Genomic DNA, 19,710 nt, shown 5'->3' on the forward strand with positions numbered 1-19,710 from the left:
ATAAGAAAGGGAGGCAATAAGTTAAGGGGCTATTTACATGGAGGTACCATGAGGGGAGCAGTGGTGAGCCTGAGTTCTCCCTCCTTTCTCTGCTTCCTGGCTCAGGCTGTTCAAGTTTGAGTCACCTGCCCAGGCTCTGAATGATGGTAATGCAGCCATGGGAGCTGGTGCAGCGCTGTAGGGATGGCTGGGCCTCCACCTGCCCATCGCTGGGGTCAAAGGTGAAGACCTTGTCGGTGCTCTCCCCAAGATCATCCCGCCCACCAAGGATGTGGACCTTCCCGTCACACACAGTCACGCCACAGCTCTCCTGGGTAGACAAACAGAAAGATAATCAGCTATGGGGTCCAGTGTGGGGCTCCCTCTGTCCCAGCTGGCCAGTCCAGACAATAAAACCTTGACCCACAGAATATGAGCAGGCAGTCTGGATGGCAGAAAGGCAGGAACTGGGTCAGTTTGAGTTCAAGCTCTGGCTTGACCCTTACTACATAGCTTTAGACAAGTCACTTAAGCTCCCTGGGCCTCAGTTTCCTCCCCTGCAAAGTAAGAATAATAATAGTACCTTCTTCATAAGGTTGCCTTAACAGTTAATGGGGTTAAGCATGTAAAGCATTTTACATAGTGCCAGGAAGACAGCACTCCAGGAACAGTGACAACAATCACCACCACCACCACCGCCCTAAGATCTCAGACTCAGAGAAGCCAGAAATCTCAAGCTCTTAGAATCATTGAAGGTCAGAACTGGCAGGGACTACCAATCCAACCACACCCCTATGTAGTCTCTCTGGAGTTTCGGGGAAGGGGACAAGAGGTGGGGGAGGCCAGGAATGCAGGGGACAAAGCCTCCAGGGCCTGGACCTCCCTGCTCTGATATTACTAGGGCAGGGGAACTTAACAAGTCCCTTCTCTACCCTGACCTCCCCGTAACAGGCAACCAGCTGGTGGCCTTCAGGACAAGAGACTTCAGGGTCATTTAGACCAAGACCCTCATCCAAGGCTAAAGCACTTGGAACTGGGGTTCCATGCTCTGCCTTAACATGGCTTAACTGGAGGCCTTGGGCGAGGCCTCAATCTCTCTAAGGCTGGTCTCTTCATCTGTGGAACACAAGGCTCATTATTCTAATGAGGACAAAGCTAAGGAACTAGGTATAACTGCCTAGCATGGAGTCAGAGACAGACTCAACAACCTCTGAGTTCCACATCCTCAAGACATGGGACTTTGCTCTCCTGATTGGAACCAGTACCAAGGCTGTACCTGGGAGCCTCTACTTACCACGGGGCTGGGGAGGACAGCTGCCTCCCCCCAGACATCTGTGCCAGGGTCATAGGTGAAGATTTTGCTCATGAGGCCCCCTACCACATAGATGGTGCCCTCAAGGGAGACAGCCTCGAGGCACCGCTGTGAGAAAGGTGCTGGTGATCGCAGGCTCCACCGGTCCTCCTTGGGGTCAAAGCACTGCACCTGAGGGGCAGGAGGAGGGGCTGTGGTGAAGCCTCACCCCCCCCCCCCCAACTGCCCTGCTGCCCACATCCTCCCACCTCCCCAGTAGGGGGACTAATTCAACACATTTGCCTGTGTCTTCCAGACCTGAGCTAGCATTGCGGCGGGAGGAGGGGGAGGAGGGCGGGGCAGAGGAGACCCACCATCCCTGCCCTCAGGTGTGCTCAGTCTCGTTCCACATTCTGGCCCCAGCCCTGGACTCCCTTTGTCCAAAGCCGCCTCATCTTTAAAGGTCCAGGAAAGGTCTGCATCCCAGGAGATGGAAGTACCATCTGCATTAGCACTGTAGAAGGTCCTCAGAGAGCAGGCCCTCCATAGAAATGCATTTCTTACTGCATACATTGTCAACCCACTTCCCTCCCCCTGGTGCTCGGAGCTCATGACAGGATCCCAGCTAGGGTATCTTGCAGCCCCCATCCCTACAACTGTCCACAGGCTTCTCAGGCCCACCAGTGTTCACACTTTCCAGAGTTTCTGAGGGCTTATACTACCTGCCTGTTCATCTGTATTCCGTTTCCTCAGTTGTTTCCTTGGAGACTCCTGGAATGGCCTATATTCAATCAGTGCTGCACCAGAGGGGCAGTTCCCCCAGCCAGCCCCAGGAACGGGGGCGTGTGTGTGTGTGTGTGTGTGTGTGGTGTGTGTGTGTGTGTGTGTGTGTCCTGCGGAATAAAGAGGGGTGAGGTATCCTAATCTGGGAAAGATTCAGATCCCAGGACCGCAGACTTGTGAGGCCATCAGGGGAGGGAAGAAGCTGCTATGAAGATTAATTTTTATTCCCAGAAAGCCTAAATGTCCAGCAACAGAAAATTGGGTTGACAAACTATGGTTCATCCACCCTGTAGACTATTACAATTGAAGTGATGGCTGTGAAGAGTTTCTAAGCATGTGGAAAATGCTTACATTTAAATGAGAATAAAAAGCAGAATGCAAAATTTTACTACCAGTAAGAACACAAAACTAAAACACAAAAGTAGATTCAGAGAAAGCCTGCAGGCAATGCACCAAAATATTAATAATAGTTATCCTTTAGTGGTTGGCTCATGGGTGGTTTTTTCCCTATTTCTGTGTTTTCTAAAATTTCAAGTGTGTGGGTTTGTTTTGTTTTGAATGAAGGAAAAATGTTTTAATTGATCCTACCCTTGCCCTAACTTAATTTTTAAAATCTATGAAACCCATATGGCACCAGCTTAAATATTCAGGTCTGGACCCGCCGTGTGACCTTGGGGTCATCTGTCTGAACTCACTTTCTTGCTGAAACAAGGGGGTCACTCCTCAGGGCTGTTGAGACTGAGAAAACGGATGAGGACGTGAAGTGCCAACTCCGGAGTCTGGCACACAGCCCTGAGGAGTGACCCCCTCGTTTCAGCAGGGAAGTATTAAACACAGCAGGCCTCCAACGCCCTGCCCGTGCCCACCTTGTTGGTGCTGAGGCCGTCCTGCCCGGCGCCCCCGACCACGTAGATCCTGCCCGCGCAGGACACCACTGCCGCTGAGCTCACGGCCTCCGGGAGGGGTGCCGCCCCCGCCCAGGTGTTGGAGAAGGGGTCGTAGCGTTCTACACTGCGCAGGCGCCGAAGGCCGTCGAAGCCACCCACCGCGAACAGCTGCGGATGAGGACAAGCAAGGGTGGGATGCTCCGCTATGTGCGGGGAGAAACTGTCCCCAGACTCACAGGAGGTACATTCCAGCACTTCCAGCGCCTGGGCGGCCTCCCTTAGCGGGTTTCTTCTATTACCTGGGGATAAGCATATCCGTCTCTGGGATGGGTATTAGACCTGTCAAATACCTGGCACCAAGCTGATGCTTAGTAATAGCTAGTAATTTACTGAGGGTTTATCACCTTATTTAAGTGATCCTAAGAAGCACTTTTATTTTCTTTTCTGAATTTGGGATGTAGCTTACAAAGATTATTACTTTTTTTTTTTTTTTCAAAGTGGCAGGGTCAAAATTCACACCTAGTCTGGCCCCAGAGCCCACACTTTTGACCCGACCACTAGGTATTATTATCAGCATTATCATGTAACTTTGGGCAAGTATCTTTCCTTTTTGGTGCTTAAGATCCCATCTTTCAGAGAGACTGTCTTATAGGACCTTCCCCCAGGAAGTCCATTGATCTGTACCTTGAGCCAGAGGGCAGCAGCTGCTGTGTGTCCCTACCTGCCCCTGCACGACTGCCATCTTGTGCCTCCACCTGCCCTTGAGCAGCGAGGCCACTTTGATCCAGGTGTGCCAAGGGGTACTAAACATCCACACATCACGGCTGTTGATGTGGCCTCCTAGGGAAAGAGAAGCCACTGTTGACTCCAGGCCCTCTTGGGGTCAACAGCACCCCTAAAGACCTAGAAACAAGGGCCCCCAGATCCAAAGGAAGAGTTAAGGGTCGACTGTGTTTTGAATGAATGGTGGGAAGGTGTGAGGACAAGGGGCAGGGAGTTTTGTGGGGAGAGGCCTGAGAGATTTAGGGAGAAGGAGCTGATCTTCACTGGGTGCCTTATGGTGGTATGCCAGGCTCTGTACTCTGGGAAGCAAAAAGGGGGCCACTTAGAATTCAAACAGAGATAAGAGTGCAAAGTGTGCCCAAATAAGCATCAGGAATGTGCTGGGGGCAGAGGGAGAGCAGAGCCACCTACACTGGGCTAGAAGGTAGAGAGTGACTCAGTAACCCAGCCTCATTTCTGCACTTACTTTCATGATTTCATGTCTGTTCTCATTCCTCCAAGAGGTGTTAGGATTATTATACACAGTTTACAGACAGAAAACTCAGATGTGGCTTAGAGACCAGGAAGGCCCTGTTGAAGGCCCAACGGCCTTTCACTCTAGATCAATGACCAGAACCAGAACTTCTAGTCTCCCAAGCTGAGCACGGGTATGCCCATGGGGCTAGGCCCTGAAATGCAAACTGTGGACTCTTCGTCCCCGTTCCTCCTGGGGTTACTGACCAGGGACTTACCTCTCAGGAGCAGCCTTCCCAAGGACAACCCTGACTGCATCCCTCAGCCTGAGCCCATGACTCAAGCCCCAGCTCTGTTTTGTAGCCCCTGCCTCTGTGTATTCCCACCAGCACCCAGCAGAGGCCCTTCATGTTGTTCACAGGCCATCAGCAGCCTTGGATAAGTTGTCCAGTAATAAAGTGTGGCCTGGATGGTCCTTGAGGCCTTTCTGGCTCATTCTTCTGCTCCTTATCCTTCCCAGACACCCATTGCTCCCTACAACAAGTGCAGTCTACCTAGGCCTGGAGTCAAAGCCTCCCTGATCTAACTTGACTCCCTTTCCTGCCTCATCTACAATACCTCCCCTCCTCTCCCAGATGCACTCAACCTGCACTTTGGAGACCTGAGTACCTGGGGTTCCTTTCTGCACATTCTGGTCTTCATACCTTTGCCTATGCTGTTCGCTCCAGATTTTCAAGGTCCAGCTGAAAAGTCTGGGGGCAAAGTGAAGTCTGTCTCCCCTTCTCCAGGGGAGCAGGGGCTGTTTTATTCTCTCTCTAGGGCCTGGACCTCAGGGAGGGCACAATCCATTGGTATCAAACCAATCTGTGTTTCTCCTAGCTTTACCATTTTTGAGATAATGGGAAAATTCTTAACCTCCCTGTAAAATGGGGTTGTAGGGGAAATTGAGTAATATAAGGTGTGTAGCATAATGTTCTGCACATAGTTGGCTAAAGAAAGAGAAGTGACTAATAGTAATATGAATTGAAGTGGGTATTGCTGAAAGAAGGTCAGAGTCATACCAGTGACTGGCCCTGCAGGACTACATACCACTTCAGCCAATAGCTGTAGGTTATTGGGGAAAATCCCACCCCCACCTCGCGGTTGGAGAGAAAAAGAGAGTGGCTTGAGGGAGGCAAAGAGCCAATCCTGTGGGGCTCCCGCTGCGGCCCTGCCCTCACCCGAGACATAGATGTCATTGCGGAGAGCACAGGCAGCGAACTCTGAGCGTGTGTAGCCTGGGAAGCTGGGCAGTGGGGTCCAGCGCCGGCTCTCTGGATGGTAGGCGTCAGTGAAGGGCAGCTTCAGGAGCCCCTTGCGGTCGCAACCGCCGATGACCACGATCACTTCAGCTAGGTCCATGAATCTGGCGTGGGGATAAGCCCAATGCCTGTTGACCCGCACCCAAGTTTTGGCCCTCTCTCATCCTCTCGTTGGCCACACTGTACCGTCCTGCTGCCCTTCCATGCCCTTATGCCCTTTTGCACTCCCTGCCTCCCAGTCCCATGCTGGACTGCCACCTCCAACCTCCTTTCCTAATATCAATGGGAAGAGAGTCACCAATCCTTAACCCCAACTACTGACATCTAAATTACAGGGAAAGGATCTTTACAGAGCCCTTACCTAGAAAAGTCACCTCGTTTAATTCTTATGATAGTTTTATTAGGCGGGGGTTACTACTCCTTTTGCAGAGGAGGAAACAGGCTCACAGACTTTGGCTTGCCGGAAGTTGGAGTCAGTAAGTGAGAGAGCTGGAATTCAGCCAACCCAGGTTGGCTGCCACTAACCCATTCTCTTTACCCTTTTCTGCCCTTCATCCCCAACTGCCAGTTGTGCTCCCTCCCTCCTACTGTAACTATTTCCTAAACCCATTCCCTAATTCCACTGGACCAGGATACACACCCTTTCAGTAAAACATTCTCCCCTCCCACTAACCAACCCCTCAGGCTTCTGACCCCACCAGAATTTCCAAACCAAGCCATCGGCTTCCTACCTAGTTCCTTTAACAAATATTGAGCATCTTCTTTGTCCCAGGCCCTGAGCTTAGTGTTGGAGACACAGTGTGGTAAGACAGAGGCATCCTGTCTTCTATCCCCGGGAGGGCACTACTTGGACTACGTCTTGGACTACTCCACCCAAAGTCTCCCGGTCTGGCGTTCCAGGGGTGGGAGAGTAAGCCTCTCTCATTTTTTCCAGGCCCTATTTTTATCCCTTACTAGACTGAGCTCTTGGAAGGTAAAGGGTATTTCCAATTACTCCCGAGTCCCGGACACCCAGCACAAGACCTGCACAGAAACAGCGCTCAGAATTACGGATGGATGGGCAAGAGGAAGGATGTGTGCAAGGTGTGAGATCCCTACCTCTCCCCCACTGGCCTGTGAATTCTCAAGGGCAGAATTCCCAATACCAAGCCCATGAAATGTGTGAACGAATGAGCAGAATTAAAGGATGCTACAGGTATGAGTGGTTGCAGAATCCGGGATGAGGACGGGTGGAAGGCAAGGGGACAGGGGGCCGTACCTCCGCGGCCTGGCCCGCAGCGCGCCGACCTCGCGGCCCAGGATGAAGCAGGCGCGGGCCTCGAGCAGCAGCGGGCGACACTCGCGGCTGGCTTGCAGCAGCTCGTCGGCCTCCACCTTCTCCAGGAAGTAGGCGGGCGCCAGCAGGGGCAGGCGCACGTGCTCCAGCAGGCGCCGCAGCTGCCCGCGGCGGGCCGGCGCGTCGTGGCGCACCCAGCGCATGGCCGCCTCGAACACGGCCTCTTCGCGCGCCACGCCCAGCGCCGGGTCGGCCAGCAGCGCCGCCACCTCGTCGGGCGCCAGCTCCAGGAAGTCGGCGTGGCGCGCCACCTCGACGAAGGCCTGGCGCAGCACGCGACCGCAGCGCTCGGCCAGCGAGGCGAGTGAGAAGGCGGCGGCCACGCGGCGCAGCGCCAGACTGTTGGCGGCGCGCAGGCGGCCCTCGAGGAAGCTGGCGCAGGCCTCGCGCAGGCCCGCCACCCCCAGCCGCTCGGCCAGCGCCAGCACGGCCGCCGCCTCGTCCTCAGCGCGCAGCCGCACGCCCGCGCCATACACGTAGTCGAGCACCACGGCCAGCGCCGCCGCCGCCGCGCCCGGCCCCGCCTCCGAGGCCACGGGCGCCACAGGCGCCACGGGCACCACGGCCAAGCCGTGCTCCAGCGGCCCGGCCGCAAACAGGCTGCGGAAGTAGGCGCTGCCCGCGCTGAGCGCCGCGCGGTGGCACGGGAAGTCGCGGCCGCCGGCGCGCAGCACCACGTCGGTGAGGGTGCCGCTCCGCCGGTACGCGTTGAGAGTCTGCAGAACGCGCTGCGCATGGCAGGACCCCGCACACGGCGCCAGGGAGCCGGGCTCCGACTCCTCCAGCACTGGGCCCTCCAGCATCCTGCCAGGTAAAGAACACAAACAGCGTCGGAAATCCACCTGGTTGGGTTGGGCGAGAGGGCAGGAGGCCCCTCATCCGTTCATTCCGTTGTTCGTTCCCTGGTTTACCCAAGCCGGCATGCATGAATGTAACGCAGGTGCTTTCGTTTGCTCAGCGGCTCTTCCTTCCATCCCTTCATTCGGAGTCCTATGGCTGCAGTGATCTAGTCCCTGCCGACTTGGAGGGCTAGGCCTGCCTTAGGTGTATCACCGTCTTCCTCGCTTACCCACTTCAGTCATATTACTTTCTGTTCTGCAGACTCGTTAAACTGTCATCAATATCAGCAGGAGAGAGACGGCAAGCTCTCAAATGGCATAAATTGAGGATAGTCTAGTAAGGGAACGATTTACCCACACGTAGACAGTGTTTAGGGCCTCCCACAAGGGGTAAAGCAGTGCCCGTGGTCACCAACAGCAGGAAGCGTTTACCTCTCCAAGGTCTGGAACGGGAGGGCCGGGAGGTTACAGGAACCTGCACAAAATATCTGTATATTAAGGGCCCCCTGACGGGAGCTGTAGGATTCAGGCTACCCCACAGAGACCTAGTGTGGTGTGGGGAGGAATAACTCTGCTCCCTCTTGTCACCCTGTTCTGTCTCCTCTTGCCCTTAGGTGCTCCCCACTGACCAAACCCTGATGATTGATTGATTGATTTCTGTATTTATTTATATTTTACTTATTTATTAGAGTGTGTGCACGTGCAGGAGTTGGGGGAGGGACAGAGGGAGAGGAAGAGGGACAAGCAGACATCTCGCTGAGTGTGGAGCCCTACACTGGGCACGATCCCAGGACCCCAAGGTCATGACCTGAGCTGAAGTCAGATGCTTAACGATGGAGCCACCCAGGTGCCCCCTGATTATTCTCTTTAATATCTGCCTCTCCTACAGTAGGTGCTCAGTTAGTATCTGTTTGTTGAGTGAATGCATTAAGCCAGCATGTATTTAGAGCCTTTTCTGTGCCAAGCAGTGGGCAAGACAAGCATGGACCCTGCAGTCCTGGATCTCACAGCTTGGTGGGGGTCCCATGGGGGAGTGTGGGAGCTGATAGAAGGGGCACTAGACCCTGTTGGAGGGGATTCAGGGAAGGTATCCCCTGAGGGATCTTCAGACTGAGAAGCATAGGGGGAATTAGCCAGAAGGGAAGGGAGTTCAGGGAGGATGTCTCCATTTAGAGAACAATCTTTGCTAAGGCCCAGAGGGAAGGAGGGCAGGAGACTAGAACCCAGGCTGAGAGGGAAGTTAGCCCTCTCTCTAGTGAGTTCTCCCCGTGTTCTCAAGGAAGCCCTGGGGGGAGATGGAAAGAGCTGGCTCTAAGGACTGATCTGGGCTCTAAACCTGCCTCTGTCGCTGACTCACTGCGTGAGCTATGCAGGTCACTCCCCTTCAGTTTCCTCCTCTCAAATGGGGTCATATCGCCCACCTCACAGCATTGTTGTGACATTGTGCTTATGAAGTGGAATATGAAAAGTGCTAGGTACATAGTACAGACTCCGCTAACACAAGAGGAAGGGAGCACGCCAGGTGTGCTGGCTGCTTTTATGTGCATAATTTCATCTGATCCTCACAACCCTGAGCATTTCTTTAGATGCCCCCGCCCTTCTTTAAGTTTGTCTTTCCTTAAAAGAAGCACACAGGAAACCGGCCCTTTAGAGGTTGCTCTGAGGACCAAAGGAGGGGTGTTTGTGAAAGCACTCTACAGACTCGGGGGTGGTACTGGGCTGGTTGTGATTTGGTCATTATGAACATACAGTCTCTGCTTGCACACCTCCAGGGACAGGGAGCTCACTTCTTTAGGTGGCAACTTACTCTAGGGGAGCACAACTCTGCCCTCTACCTCTTGCCTCTCCCTCCATGCTCTGTCTTCTTTGAGACTGCTTTGCCCCGGAGGTCAGATCTGGCTTTCACTGCTCACGCCCCGGTCATCCTAGGTGGTGGATCCCCATGTCAGGATTACAGAAATGAGCTCCCTGGTGGGCAGGGTCCCAGGAAGCTAACTATGCCCAAGCAGAGGGGCTGGGCCCTGAACCCACCTGGCTGCAGACTCTGCAGGCCTAGCTGCTTGGCCACACTTGCCGGGGTGAGGGCATGTCCAAAGGAGCAGCCCAGAACCAGCAGAGGGAGGTGAGGGAGGTCATCAGAGCATGCTGCCCCCATTCCTTTCTCTGCTGGCTGCTTACTAAGAAAGCAGCCACCCCCTGAGCTGGGATCCAGGAGGGCCGGTCTCTTCAGGGTAAGGAGGGACCTCTCCCTGCAGCACAAGGAGAGGGAGTCTCCTCCTGGGAAGTGCACCAATACTTTTTCATTCGTTCTACTGCTGTCTACTGTGCTGGGCACTGTGGTCACACTGGGACATCAGACTCCGTTTCCACCCTGGGGATTCCCAGTCTGGGGGCCGGAGGACCCAGTTGCAGTGTGGATGGTAGGGATTCCCAGGCAGGGCTCCATTGGACATTCTCTCGTCCTAGCTAAGCATCTAGGTACCTCCAGCCAAGAGTTCTGATGCGAACTAAGGGATCCAGCCCCTAGAAGTTGACATGCCCCCTGTTTCTTGTTCACACCCACACCCCCTCTCACACACACACACTCAGACTTGTAGACACCACACGGCCCTGCCTGTTGAGGGGCTAAGTCCCCGGATGTACCTGGCACTTACCTGGCCATGGCTCACTCGGGGGCTCTGCAGCTGCTGCTCTCGTACTGACCGCTCCTGTCTGTCCTGCTGCTACAGCCCTGGCAGTCGGGCTCCAGTGTCCTTGCCGCTCTGCCTGGACTCCGGCTCCAGCTCAGCTGCAGGAGGACAAAGGGGCTGGACGCCAGGGGGGAGGGGAGAGGAGAGGGGGAGGAGGGGACGCTGAGCTTTTGTTCCATTCTTGGGCCAGCCCTGGGAGGGAGGGAAGGAAGGAGGCGTGAGTAAGCATGGCGTTGACCGTGCACGCATCTCGGGGATCCTTGTACCTGGACTGGGGGTGATCTGGCACTGGCCGTGCCCTTGAATAAATGTATGGATGTGAAGGTGTGTGGGGGGACTGCCCTAAGGAGTCGGGGTGTAATCGGGTGGTTGTGAGGGTCCAGGTGTGCCAGGGAACCTGTATGTGAGTGTGGGAGCACACAGGGATGTGGTGGGTGTGACTATAGTTGTAGGTGGGACTAACTCTGTGGCCGCATAGCTTCGGGGCCTTGGATGCCCTCCTACCTGTGTGTGACTCTGCCTATCTGTGTTCCTGTTTGACAGCAGACATTGTCATCGTGGGACTTCATGTGTCTGGTTGTCTGCCTGGTGGGTCCCTCTTTGTGTCTGTGTGATCCTGTGTGTGACGTGGGTCTGTCTGCAGGACAGGGGGTTGTGTCTTGGGGCCCACGTGTGGTCCTATGGCCGTGGCATCGTATGAGTTGAGGTGGTTTTCAGCAATGCACCCACGTTGGAGGGGACTCAGTGAGGTGGGCCGTGGTAGTACTGAGCAGGCCTGGCCTCCTGGAGCCAGGGGAGGCCACCCTATAGGCTGGTCCCAGATCATTTGCTGCCTCCACAAAGGGCCACAGGGCCTGGTGTTTGAGAGGCTGGTGAGATTTGCCTTCACAGAAGAGGACAGCAATTGGGAGGAGGTTGCTTTGACAAGAGCCCAGATAGGCCCAGGGCACTTGGGGTCTGGTCCTGGAACTGCCGTGACTCGCCATGCAGCCCTAGGCAGATCACTGCCCATCCCTTGGCCCAGCTCTTCATCTTGGCAGGAGGGAGGCTTGCAGTTCCTGCCCTACCTTATCTTACTGGGTTGCTGTGACACTCGGGGAGGTTTGTCAGTGAAAGCCATGTGCCATGTGGAGTCCGTGAGGCCTGGGTGCTGCAGGAACGTGACCTGGCCAGCTTGGGCAGGCTGAGTTTGTGGAAGGTGCTGTGATGGGCTCACTGTGATGCTGGCCAAGTATGTGTCCCGAGGCCTGGGGGCAGAGTCTGTTTCGTGTACCCCACGCCAGGGAAAAGTGTATTTCCTTTCTCCCTAAAAAAGGAGTGTGCGTTGCTGTGTGTCAAAGGACAGGAGAGGTTTGGGCCCTTTTATATCTGTACTTGGGAAGGAGGGCCCTGAGCAGGTGGGGGGCAGGCTCCACCTGGTGGGGGCCACACCCCTGGCGTCCAAGGAAGGAGGGAAGAAGTGGGAAGGGAAGGGGCCCTGTCTCTGGTTTTCCTGTGAACAGGGCAGTCAGTCTGTCCTGTGCAGACAAGGGGAGAGTGTGGGGGGTGGCATCAGGAAGGTGGGGTTCTCAGTAACTCTTCGGGTCAAGGGACAGGAGCCAGTATTGACCATAGGCTGCAAGCTCAGCTGAGGGTGGAGACAAGACTGGCTGTCTACCCAGCTAGGGGATGGCCTCCATCCTCCCTCCATTGTTTGGGGTGAGGGGAGGCAGCTAGACTGCCTCTGCACCAGGGAGGTGGGTACAGTGTAGGGTCCTGGTGAGAGTGGGGTGCTAACTCGCTGTCCCACTCAGAACTCCCAGCCCCCTCCACCTGCCCCTGAAGGCTCCGGGATGTCTCAGATAGCCCAAGTGTGGCCACGAGCCTGGGATATCCTGGCCAGGGGCACTGATGGGACAGGGAAAAGCTGGACTGAAAGGTCAAATCCACTTTCGTGGGTGGGTCTGCCAGAGGATGGAGAGGTTACTGAGGCATTTTGGGTAGAGCAATATGCCCCATCCCTAATCCAGCCATTCAGGATTTCCCTTACACTTCATGCCCAGGGAGAGGTGGGAGTTGACCTCTGCCCCAGGAAGGGATGCACTTGGCAGATGTTCAGTAGGATGAAAGGAGGGTGAATCCCCTCACAGTTCCCAGTGGGCAGTCCTAGAGGTTAATGTGGGGGGCCCAGTCTGGATTCCAGCATTTGGGAGGGGTTTCTTTTCTTTTCCTCCAAGAAGGTGCCAGAATTGCTCAGACCCCAAGAATTCTACCCAGAAGACCCCTGTTTGGAGAAGAGATACATCCCTTGGCTCCTAGGAAACACCTCAGAAAGCCGCCATATAGCTGTGAGGGGCCCTGCTGGTTCCACTTCGCAGCCCTATGTCAGACCCAGGAGGCCTCCCCATCTGTCTTGCCATTCTGGCTGGTTATGGAAGGCATGCATCCACTCTGGGGCCAGAGCTTGGGCGGGCTTCTGGGTTGGTTTGCCCATTCTCAGCTGTGTGGCTTTGGATAGTCACTTTACCACTCCAGGACCATCTCCCCCCGCCACAATATGGGGATACTGGTCCCCAATCCCAGGGCTGTTCAGGAAGTCCCAGTGTCCTGGTGATACTGGGTAGGGGCCCAAGCACCCTAGCACCCTGCGCTCTTCCATTCATTTCTGAGAATGCTTCCTCCTCAAATCATCAGCCCAAAACTGAATCCCAAACCCAGCAAACCCTCTCCCTACCCTCCCACAGACCATTCAGAGACGACACATGTCAAGATGGCAGCTTTAATCATATTGACCAAGGCCCTCAGGTTCGCTCTGCTATAGGCCTCCTTGGCCATATGCCCACCTTTGGCCATGCTTAGAACACTCTTTCCCATGTGGCCACTGCTCTGTGGCCACAGATGTGGAAACCTGAGGTTGTGTCATTCTGTGGATATCCTGGGCCTCTGTGCCACTCTGCCCTAGAGGCCTGCTGGACACTTAGGTAAGGGGTAAAAGCAGCCTTAAGCCTACTCTTCTGGCCATCTCCAGCTGCTCCTGGGGACGTGACTCGGTCCCTCTCCTGGTAGTAGGAGGCCGGTCGGGGAGGAACGTCTCCACCACTGCAGCAGGCTTTCCTCCTGGGCTGAAAATCCTTGTGCTTTTGAGACTGACATGAAGAACAGAGGCCCAGTCCAGGCCCTCGAGGCAGGAGACATGCAGAAGTTGATTGCCTCTGAGCATAGACAGGACGGACAGGTGGACATCCACATTCTCAACTGCCACAGGGGGCATGGCATAGCCCAGTGACTCATCAGAGCTTCCAGATCAGGATATAAGGGAAGGCCTCCAGGGGAGGACCAGGCCCCAGGCTCCAAACTTTCCAGAAGGAGCCCCAGGCCTGCAGGGGCATCTGTGAGGCTGGAGTCCTGACCCAAGTGGGCCTCAGGAGAGAGGGGAGCCCCCTCCAAGGGAGGCCATGGCTGACAGAGGGCTGGAGCCAATGAGGAGGCCATGGAGCCAGCTCCCAGCGCACTCCCAGGCCAGACATGCTTCTGCCAGCTCTCTTGGGTTCCCTGGTCTCCACATTAGGTACAGGCTGGGACAGACAGGTCTTCGGCTAACACCCACTGTGGTCTGTGAGCGTCTTGGTGCGGCTGCCACTCCTTCGGTTATCCATAGGGGTGGGAGCATTGTTGGCATACGTGTCATAACTGTTGTCTGAACATACAGAGAGCTCATCGGAGACCTCCATGCCGTCGCTGATCTCTGTGGGGCCAGAGGGAGGCAGAATGTGAGTGGGGAGAAGAGGGGTCCATGAGGATGGCTGGCAAATGCAGCGGGAAGGGTAACCCACGGGAAGTCCTGGTCAGGCACTTGGAGGTTGATGAAATCACTGGGTTCGGGTTTGCTATTGAGGTTGGCTTTCAAGGCCCTCCTTGGACTCTGCAAATACTCTGGCCACACCTCAGTCCACTCTCCCCTGGAATTCCACCTTCCAGCCACAGAAAACCATCTGTACCCTCCTGATCTTGGTGCCCATGCGTTTACTCAGGGCCTTTGTACGCACTGGCCCCTCTCCTGGGAGTGTCCTCCCTGTCAACACTTCCTTTTCTTAAAATCTAGCTCAGTTTTTCTCATCTCTGTTATTACCGCCTCCTCAAAGCCTCCCCTGAGCCCCCCAAGCTGGAATGGGGCCTCCTCATGGCCACCCTAGCCCCTGCCTCTCCCTGCCCCATCACCTCCTGTACTGTCACTGTCAGTGGGCCCCCCCCCCCCCCAGCTGGAGTACTTCAAGCACAGGGGTGAGGTCTGGGCATCTGTGTCCCACTGTCTGGCACAGCACTGGACATGTAACAGAGGCTCAGAAAAGGTCTGTTGAGTGGAGCTGCGCCTACCCTGAGGGGAGGTGAGGCTGAGGGTCTCTGGAAAGGACTTTCAACCTGGAGTGGGCAGGATGGGGTGAGGATTGTGGCTGGCTCCTCAGAGTCTCCACTCAGAAGGTGCTCAATGAATGGCCTTTGGCACTGAAGGACAGGTGGGGGCCTGGAGGCGCAGAACCTGCCAGGCCGAGGGGCTGGCCTCTTTCTTTCCATTCATTCTGTCTGCCCCTTCTGACTTCTCTGGGCCAGGCTGTAGGAGCCTGGGCACCCTAGGGGCCTTTGATTGGCCTCTCCTTCCAGGAGCTCCCCAGTGTGGCTAGAGGGCTGTGGGCCACCAGGGGAGGCACTCCAACCCAGCCTTGGTGCTCAGGGAAGGCTCCTTTTGAGCCAAGGCAGGGGGAATGCAAGTGCCCCATTGGCAGGAATCTGTAAATCCTAAGCACCTAAGACAGTGCCTGGCGTTCATCTGTTGAAGGTATGAATAAATAAAGGAGTGAATGAATGAGTGGATGGTCACACAATCCTGGAAACCAGCCCCCAAATCAGTCACCCCCACTGGAGTCTCGGTCATTCAGACAGTGGTTACTCAGCATACCTCTGGGCCAGGTGTGGTGCTAACCCCTCAAGCACCCTGTGAGGGAGGACCAGTCCCTTTTACAGAGGAGGAGTCTGATGCTAATTGTGCTCTGGTTCACCTATCTAGTTGGAGATAGAGCTGGGATTTGAACCCCAGCCCATCTGGCTCCTAAATATCCCTCAAATCTCTCCTCTCCTCTGTGCTCCCACACCCAACCTCTTCCCTGAGCTACTGGTTTCTTTGCCTCCAGCTTCCCCCTCTTGTCCACCGTCCACACTTGCTATAGATGGAATTGTGCTCTCCCCCAAATTCATAGGTTGAAGTCTTAACCCCCAGTACTTGCAGAATGTGACTTTGAGAATAAGGTTGCTGCAGATGTTAATTGGGTAAGATGAAGTCATTAAGGTGGGCCCTAGTCCAGTGTGCCTGGTGTCCTTATAAAGAGGGGAAATTTGGACACACAGATGCATACTGGGAGAATGCCATGTCAACACAAAGATGACCATCCATAAGTCAAGGAGAGAGGCCTGGACCAGATCCTTCTCCCATGGCCCTCAGAATGAACCAACCCTGCCAACACCTTCATTTTGGAATTCTAGCCTCCAGAACTGAAACAAATTTCTGTTGTTTAAGCCACCCAGTTTGTGGTGCTTGTTACAGCCCTACTGTAGCAAGGACAGATCTGCCCCTGTTCTACTCTGCTTTCAAAGTAAAGCCCAAGTTCCTGACCACACACTCGAGGCCCAAGTGCCTCCCTAGTGCCGTCCTCACGAGTGCGAGGCCACCCCTCACGCCATATGGAAGGATGGATAGTTCTTGGTACTCCAGTAAGCCATGGCCCCTCACTACCTCTGAACACCTGCTGTTCCTGCCTGAATGCCCTTCCTTTTCTCTGCTTGGTCAGCCCTCACCTCAAACCCATCACCCAGGCCCCGCCTACACATCTTTCCCTTTGCAGCTAGGTCCCCTTGCAAAGTGGGCCCCAAGACCCTCACTGCCCCAGAGAGCTCTGACCACTCTCCTCTGCACCCCACTCTGGCTCAGCACCCCTATTAGAGCTCTAGTGGCACCCAATTTTCTGTGTATTTGTTTATACAGCTGCCCCCTCCATCAGATTGGGAATGCCAACAGGGGCTGGCAGCAAGCAGGCGTGAAAAATCAGCATTTATGGTGAATAAGCCAGGCAAAGGGAAAGCAGCCCCCCACCCCCGCCACATGTCACCTCTGTCCACCACCCACGGGGCTGACAACCACAGGGTCTGGAGTTGATGGCCGCATATGGAGGGGTGCATGCTCCTGTGTACGTGAAGCCGGGTGGGTGGATGTATGTCCGTGCTGTGTCCCTGCCTGTACGTGGCATACTCAAGTGCAGGGGGCGGTGCAGGTAACAGCCCACGGCCTCATTTTGCAGGGCTGCCCACCTGAGAAGATGAGCTTCTCCTTCATGATGCTGACGTCCCGGCTGGTCCGGCGCACCGCAGCACTCAGCATGATCTGCTCGGGGTTGTAGCTCCGTATGCCACCCAGGCGCCACCTGCAGAGATGGCCCATGGGCACAGGTCCTTTCCCAGCCTTCCTTGGAGCAGGGATCCTGCCCAATCCCAGAACCTATCTGGATTTGGCCTGAGAGACCAGCAGGTCTCTTGTCTAACTACAGATGGGGAAACGGAGGTCCAGACAAGGGCAGAGCTAGGGCTTGAATCAGAGTCTCCTGACTCTCAGCAGGGCTCTCCAGCCTCCCCCTTGTCCCCAGAATCTGAGATCAGGTCCCCTTGCCCTGGAAGATGGTTGGTTTGGGGTTGGTGAGTTGTGCTTCAGGTGCCCACAGTTGCACACGGACTCTGAATGGGACAAATTGGGGGAGAGCTTAGCAGGCATGACTCTGACACTCATCTGTGGGGTACACACCGGTCTCAGGGAGTCCCAGCTGCTGTATCCTCCAGCTCCCCCATGGGGCCAGGCGAGTGAAGCCAGTGGGGAGAGCCCGGGGGGGGGGGGGGGGGGGGGGGAGGTAAAAGGGGGGAGGGAGGGAGAGAGAGGCTGTGGGGGCCTTGTCTTCACAGGTTCAGAGGCAGGGGTGTCCGAGTGACTTGGATGGGGCTGTGCGGGGTGTGCAGGGGCCAGGCAGAGCCGGGGACTCAGGGTCCTGTGCCCAGCCCAGGGCAGTTTTTGCTATTGCAGTTCCTCTCAACCAGCCCCAAATCCCTGGTCTCCGAACTTAAGACTTTTCCTGCGAACTAGACAGAAAGATTCACTGGACCCCCACCCCCACTCCCACTGAGAGAAGCGCAGGGGTCAGCTTGGAAACAAGAACCCAACCCCCCAGGCACTGAGCCCTGCTGGGGTGGGGGGGAGCCCAGACTCATGAGAAATCAGTTTCCAGATGGGGTCAGCACAGCAGAAATGGACAGGCAGATGGACAGGCAGGTGGGTGAATGAAAAGAGCAGACAGACAGGGGAAAGCAAGAAGCAGAGGGGAGGGCAGCCCGTGCTCTGGCTGGGCTGGCTGCCCTACATGTCCTTGAGGGCAGCGACTGGGTCTCTTATTTGTCACAGTATCCCTGGCACCAACCTCAAAACCTGCTGTGTGGCAGGTGCCCAGAGGATCTGTTGAGTGTATGAGTGGAGGGAGGGGGCCTGCAGGGAATGGTCTCCCTCAGGGTCCCCTCCTGTCAGTCTTCTCCTGACCCGCAGGAAGACCATGTCATGGCCCTGGCTGGACACAGAGCGGGCCTGGCATGTCCATCCCAGCACCTGGGCCACCTCGGCTGCCCCCCAGCACCCTGGGGCTCCAAGGGTGAAGGCCTGGCTCCTTGCTGCAGGCCCAGCACAGGTACAGCATGGGGGAGGGGGGTGTCTGCTGACGGAGAGGATGAAGGAAGGACCAGTACATGTCCCTTCACTGGGCTCGGTCCCTCAGCCAGGGAGCAGTTTGTAAATCTGTCTAAACAAGGAGGGCCCAAGGCATTGGACCAAGATGGGGGCTTGGATCCCCAGGACCTAGGACTCATGTTGGAAATTCACAGTAAACCCAGGAGGAAGGTGTCAGGCCAGGGTCTCTGCAGCCAGGTACATCTAGGACAGGAAGCTCAACCACTGTGGGGTTCCCGCAGGGGAAAGCAGGGATGCTGTGTGTATAAGGCGGGAGGAGTCGGGTGGGAGGCAGAAATAGAGAGTGAGAGAGATGAGAGACACACAGAAAGATAAGCAGGGATTCGAGAGGCAAAGCCCGAGAGGAGACACTGAGAGATGGGAAGGGAGAGACAGAACTTGGTACAGTTTGCACGGAGCAGGGGTGAAGGCCCCTGCGAGTGCCAGCCGTGGGAGGGGTGGCCAGGACCAGTCCCTCCCCAGGGGGAGCCGCTTTGGTGCTCAGAGGGGCCAGGTCAGCAACCTGCGAGGAACAGCAGGAGGATCAGAGGGCGGGGGCGCACACAAGGCGAGATGGGGACAGCAGGAGGCGTCAGGCGAGCAGAGGTGTCTGGGAGGGTGACCCGCGAGGGACCCTGACCCAGGCACAGGCTTGGCGCACGGCAGGTTTTGGATGGAACTGGAGAAGGGGATGGCAAGGAGGAGGGAGAAAGAGGAACAGGAGAGGAAGACCACACCAGAATTACCTGATCAAGTGATAGCTGTGAGATACCACAGTGCAGCAGAGAGGGGGGTGGGGAGAGAGGAGGGACATGCGCCGGATCAGAGCGGTGAGTGACAGAGAGAGAACGTCAGTCAGGAATAAAACAGCCAGTTGGTGGTGGTGGCTGGATCGGGGCCCCTGCCTGGCCCTAAACCCTCCCCCGGACCCAACCCCACTTCCCCACTGCACCGCTGTCCCGGGTGCTACCCTAACAGGCAGGAGGTCTCCAGCGTGGCACACCAGAGTGCTGGGTGTTGGTGACAGCCCAGGCCCTGGGGAGCAGGTGAGGACAAGCCGGAGAGGAGCCCAAACCCGCCAGAGTCCACACAGCAAGTCATGGCAGAGCTGGCTCTGGGCTCCCAGCTGGGTGCTCATTCCAGAAGCCACTCAAGCTCTAGCTGAGGAGGATGGGCCAGGGGGCCTGCTGGGCAGTCCTACCCTGAACAGGCTGCCTGATCAGGGCTTCTCCAGGCCCAGGGCTCAGGAGGAAGTTCAACTGGCTGGGGTGGGGGCTGGGCTTGTGGGGTGTGCAAGGGAGTCAGAGCCTACTCACTTCTGGAGGACGAAGATGCCAATGATGAGCATGAAGGAGATCAGGTCCGCGGTGACCCACATGAGACAGTACTCGTCTGGGGGCTGTGGACAGATGGCCCATGGCCAGTTTTCAGTCATGGCCAGTCCATACCGGGGCTCCAGACTGAGGGTCCGTGGGCAGGACGACCCCATGTCACCATCAGGGAAGGGATAGGGAGTGCCCAGAGGGGGTTCGGGGCTTGGGGCCTTGAGATTGTATTTTGTAGGAGTGGGCTCGGGGAGGGG

At 56.1% G+C, this 19,710-nt stretch overlaps 2 protein-coding genes across 2 annotated transcripts in view; both read right to left on the reverse strand.

Moving 5' to 3' along the window:
• Positions 1–121: 121 nt before the first annotated feature.
• KLHL35 (kelch like family member 35) lies at positions 122–10,314 on the reverse strand. The gene is made up of 7 exons (XM_021704685.1): positions 10,307–10,314; positions 6,736–7,617; positions 5,397–5,581; positions 3,662–3,780; positions 2,920–3,108; positions 1,274–1,462; positions 122–310 (listed from the first exon to the last, which is right to left on the reverse strand). Exons 1-7 carry the CDS (start codon positions 10,312–10,314, stop codon positions 122–124), a joined length of 1,761 nt encoding a protein of 586 aa, XP_021560360.1.
• Positions 10,315–13,093: 2,779 nt separating this feature from the next.
• Positions 13,094–19,710, reverse strand: part of GDPD5 (glycerophosphodiester phosphodiesterase domain containing 5) — an 81,824-nt gene continuing 75,207 nt past the window's right edge. The window contains exons 15-17 of the mRNA XM_021704667.1: positions 19,445–19,527; positions 16,679–16,791; positions 13,094–14,066 (exon numbers count right to left, since the gene is read on the reverse strand). Of these exons, the coding sequence (XP_021560342.1) occupies positions 13,918–14,066; positions 16,679–16,791; positions 19,445–19,527 (345 nt within the window). The 3' untranslated portion in view covers positions 13,094–13,917. The remainder of the gene's footprint in view (positions 14,067–16,678; positions 16,792–19,444; positions 19,528–19,710) is intronic.

Source organism: Neomonachus schauinslandi, chromosome 11 (genome assembly GCF_002201575.2).
Source record: "Neomonachus schauinslandi chromosome 11, ASM220157v2, whole genome shotgun sequence".
NCBI lineage: Eukaryota > Metazoa > Chordata > Mammalia > Carnivora > Phocidae > Neomonachus > Neomonachus schauinslandi.

Excerpts from the sequence above, each read along its gene's own strand:
- KLHL35 (XM_021704685.1), bottom strand. Across the intron at positions 3,781-5,396 it reads CAATGACATCTATGTCTCGG|GAGGCCACATCAACAGCCGT; the intron begins GTGAGGGCAGGG and ends CTCTTTCCCTAG. Across the intron at positions 1,463-2,919 it reads ACGGCCTCAGCACCAACAAG|GTGCAGTGCTTTGACCCCAA; the intron begins GTGGGCACGGGC and ends CCTGCCCCTCAG.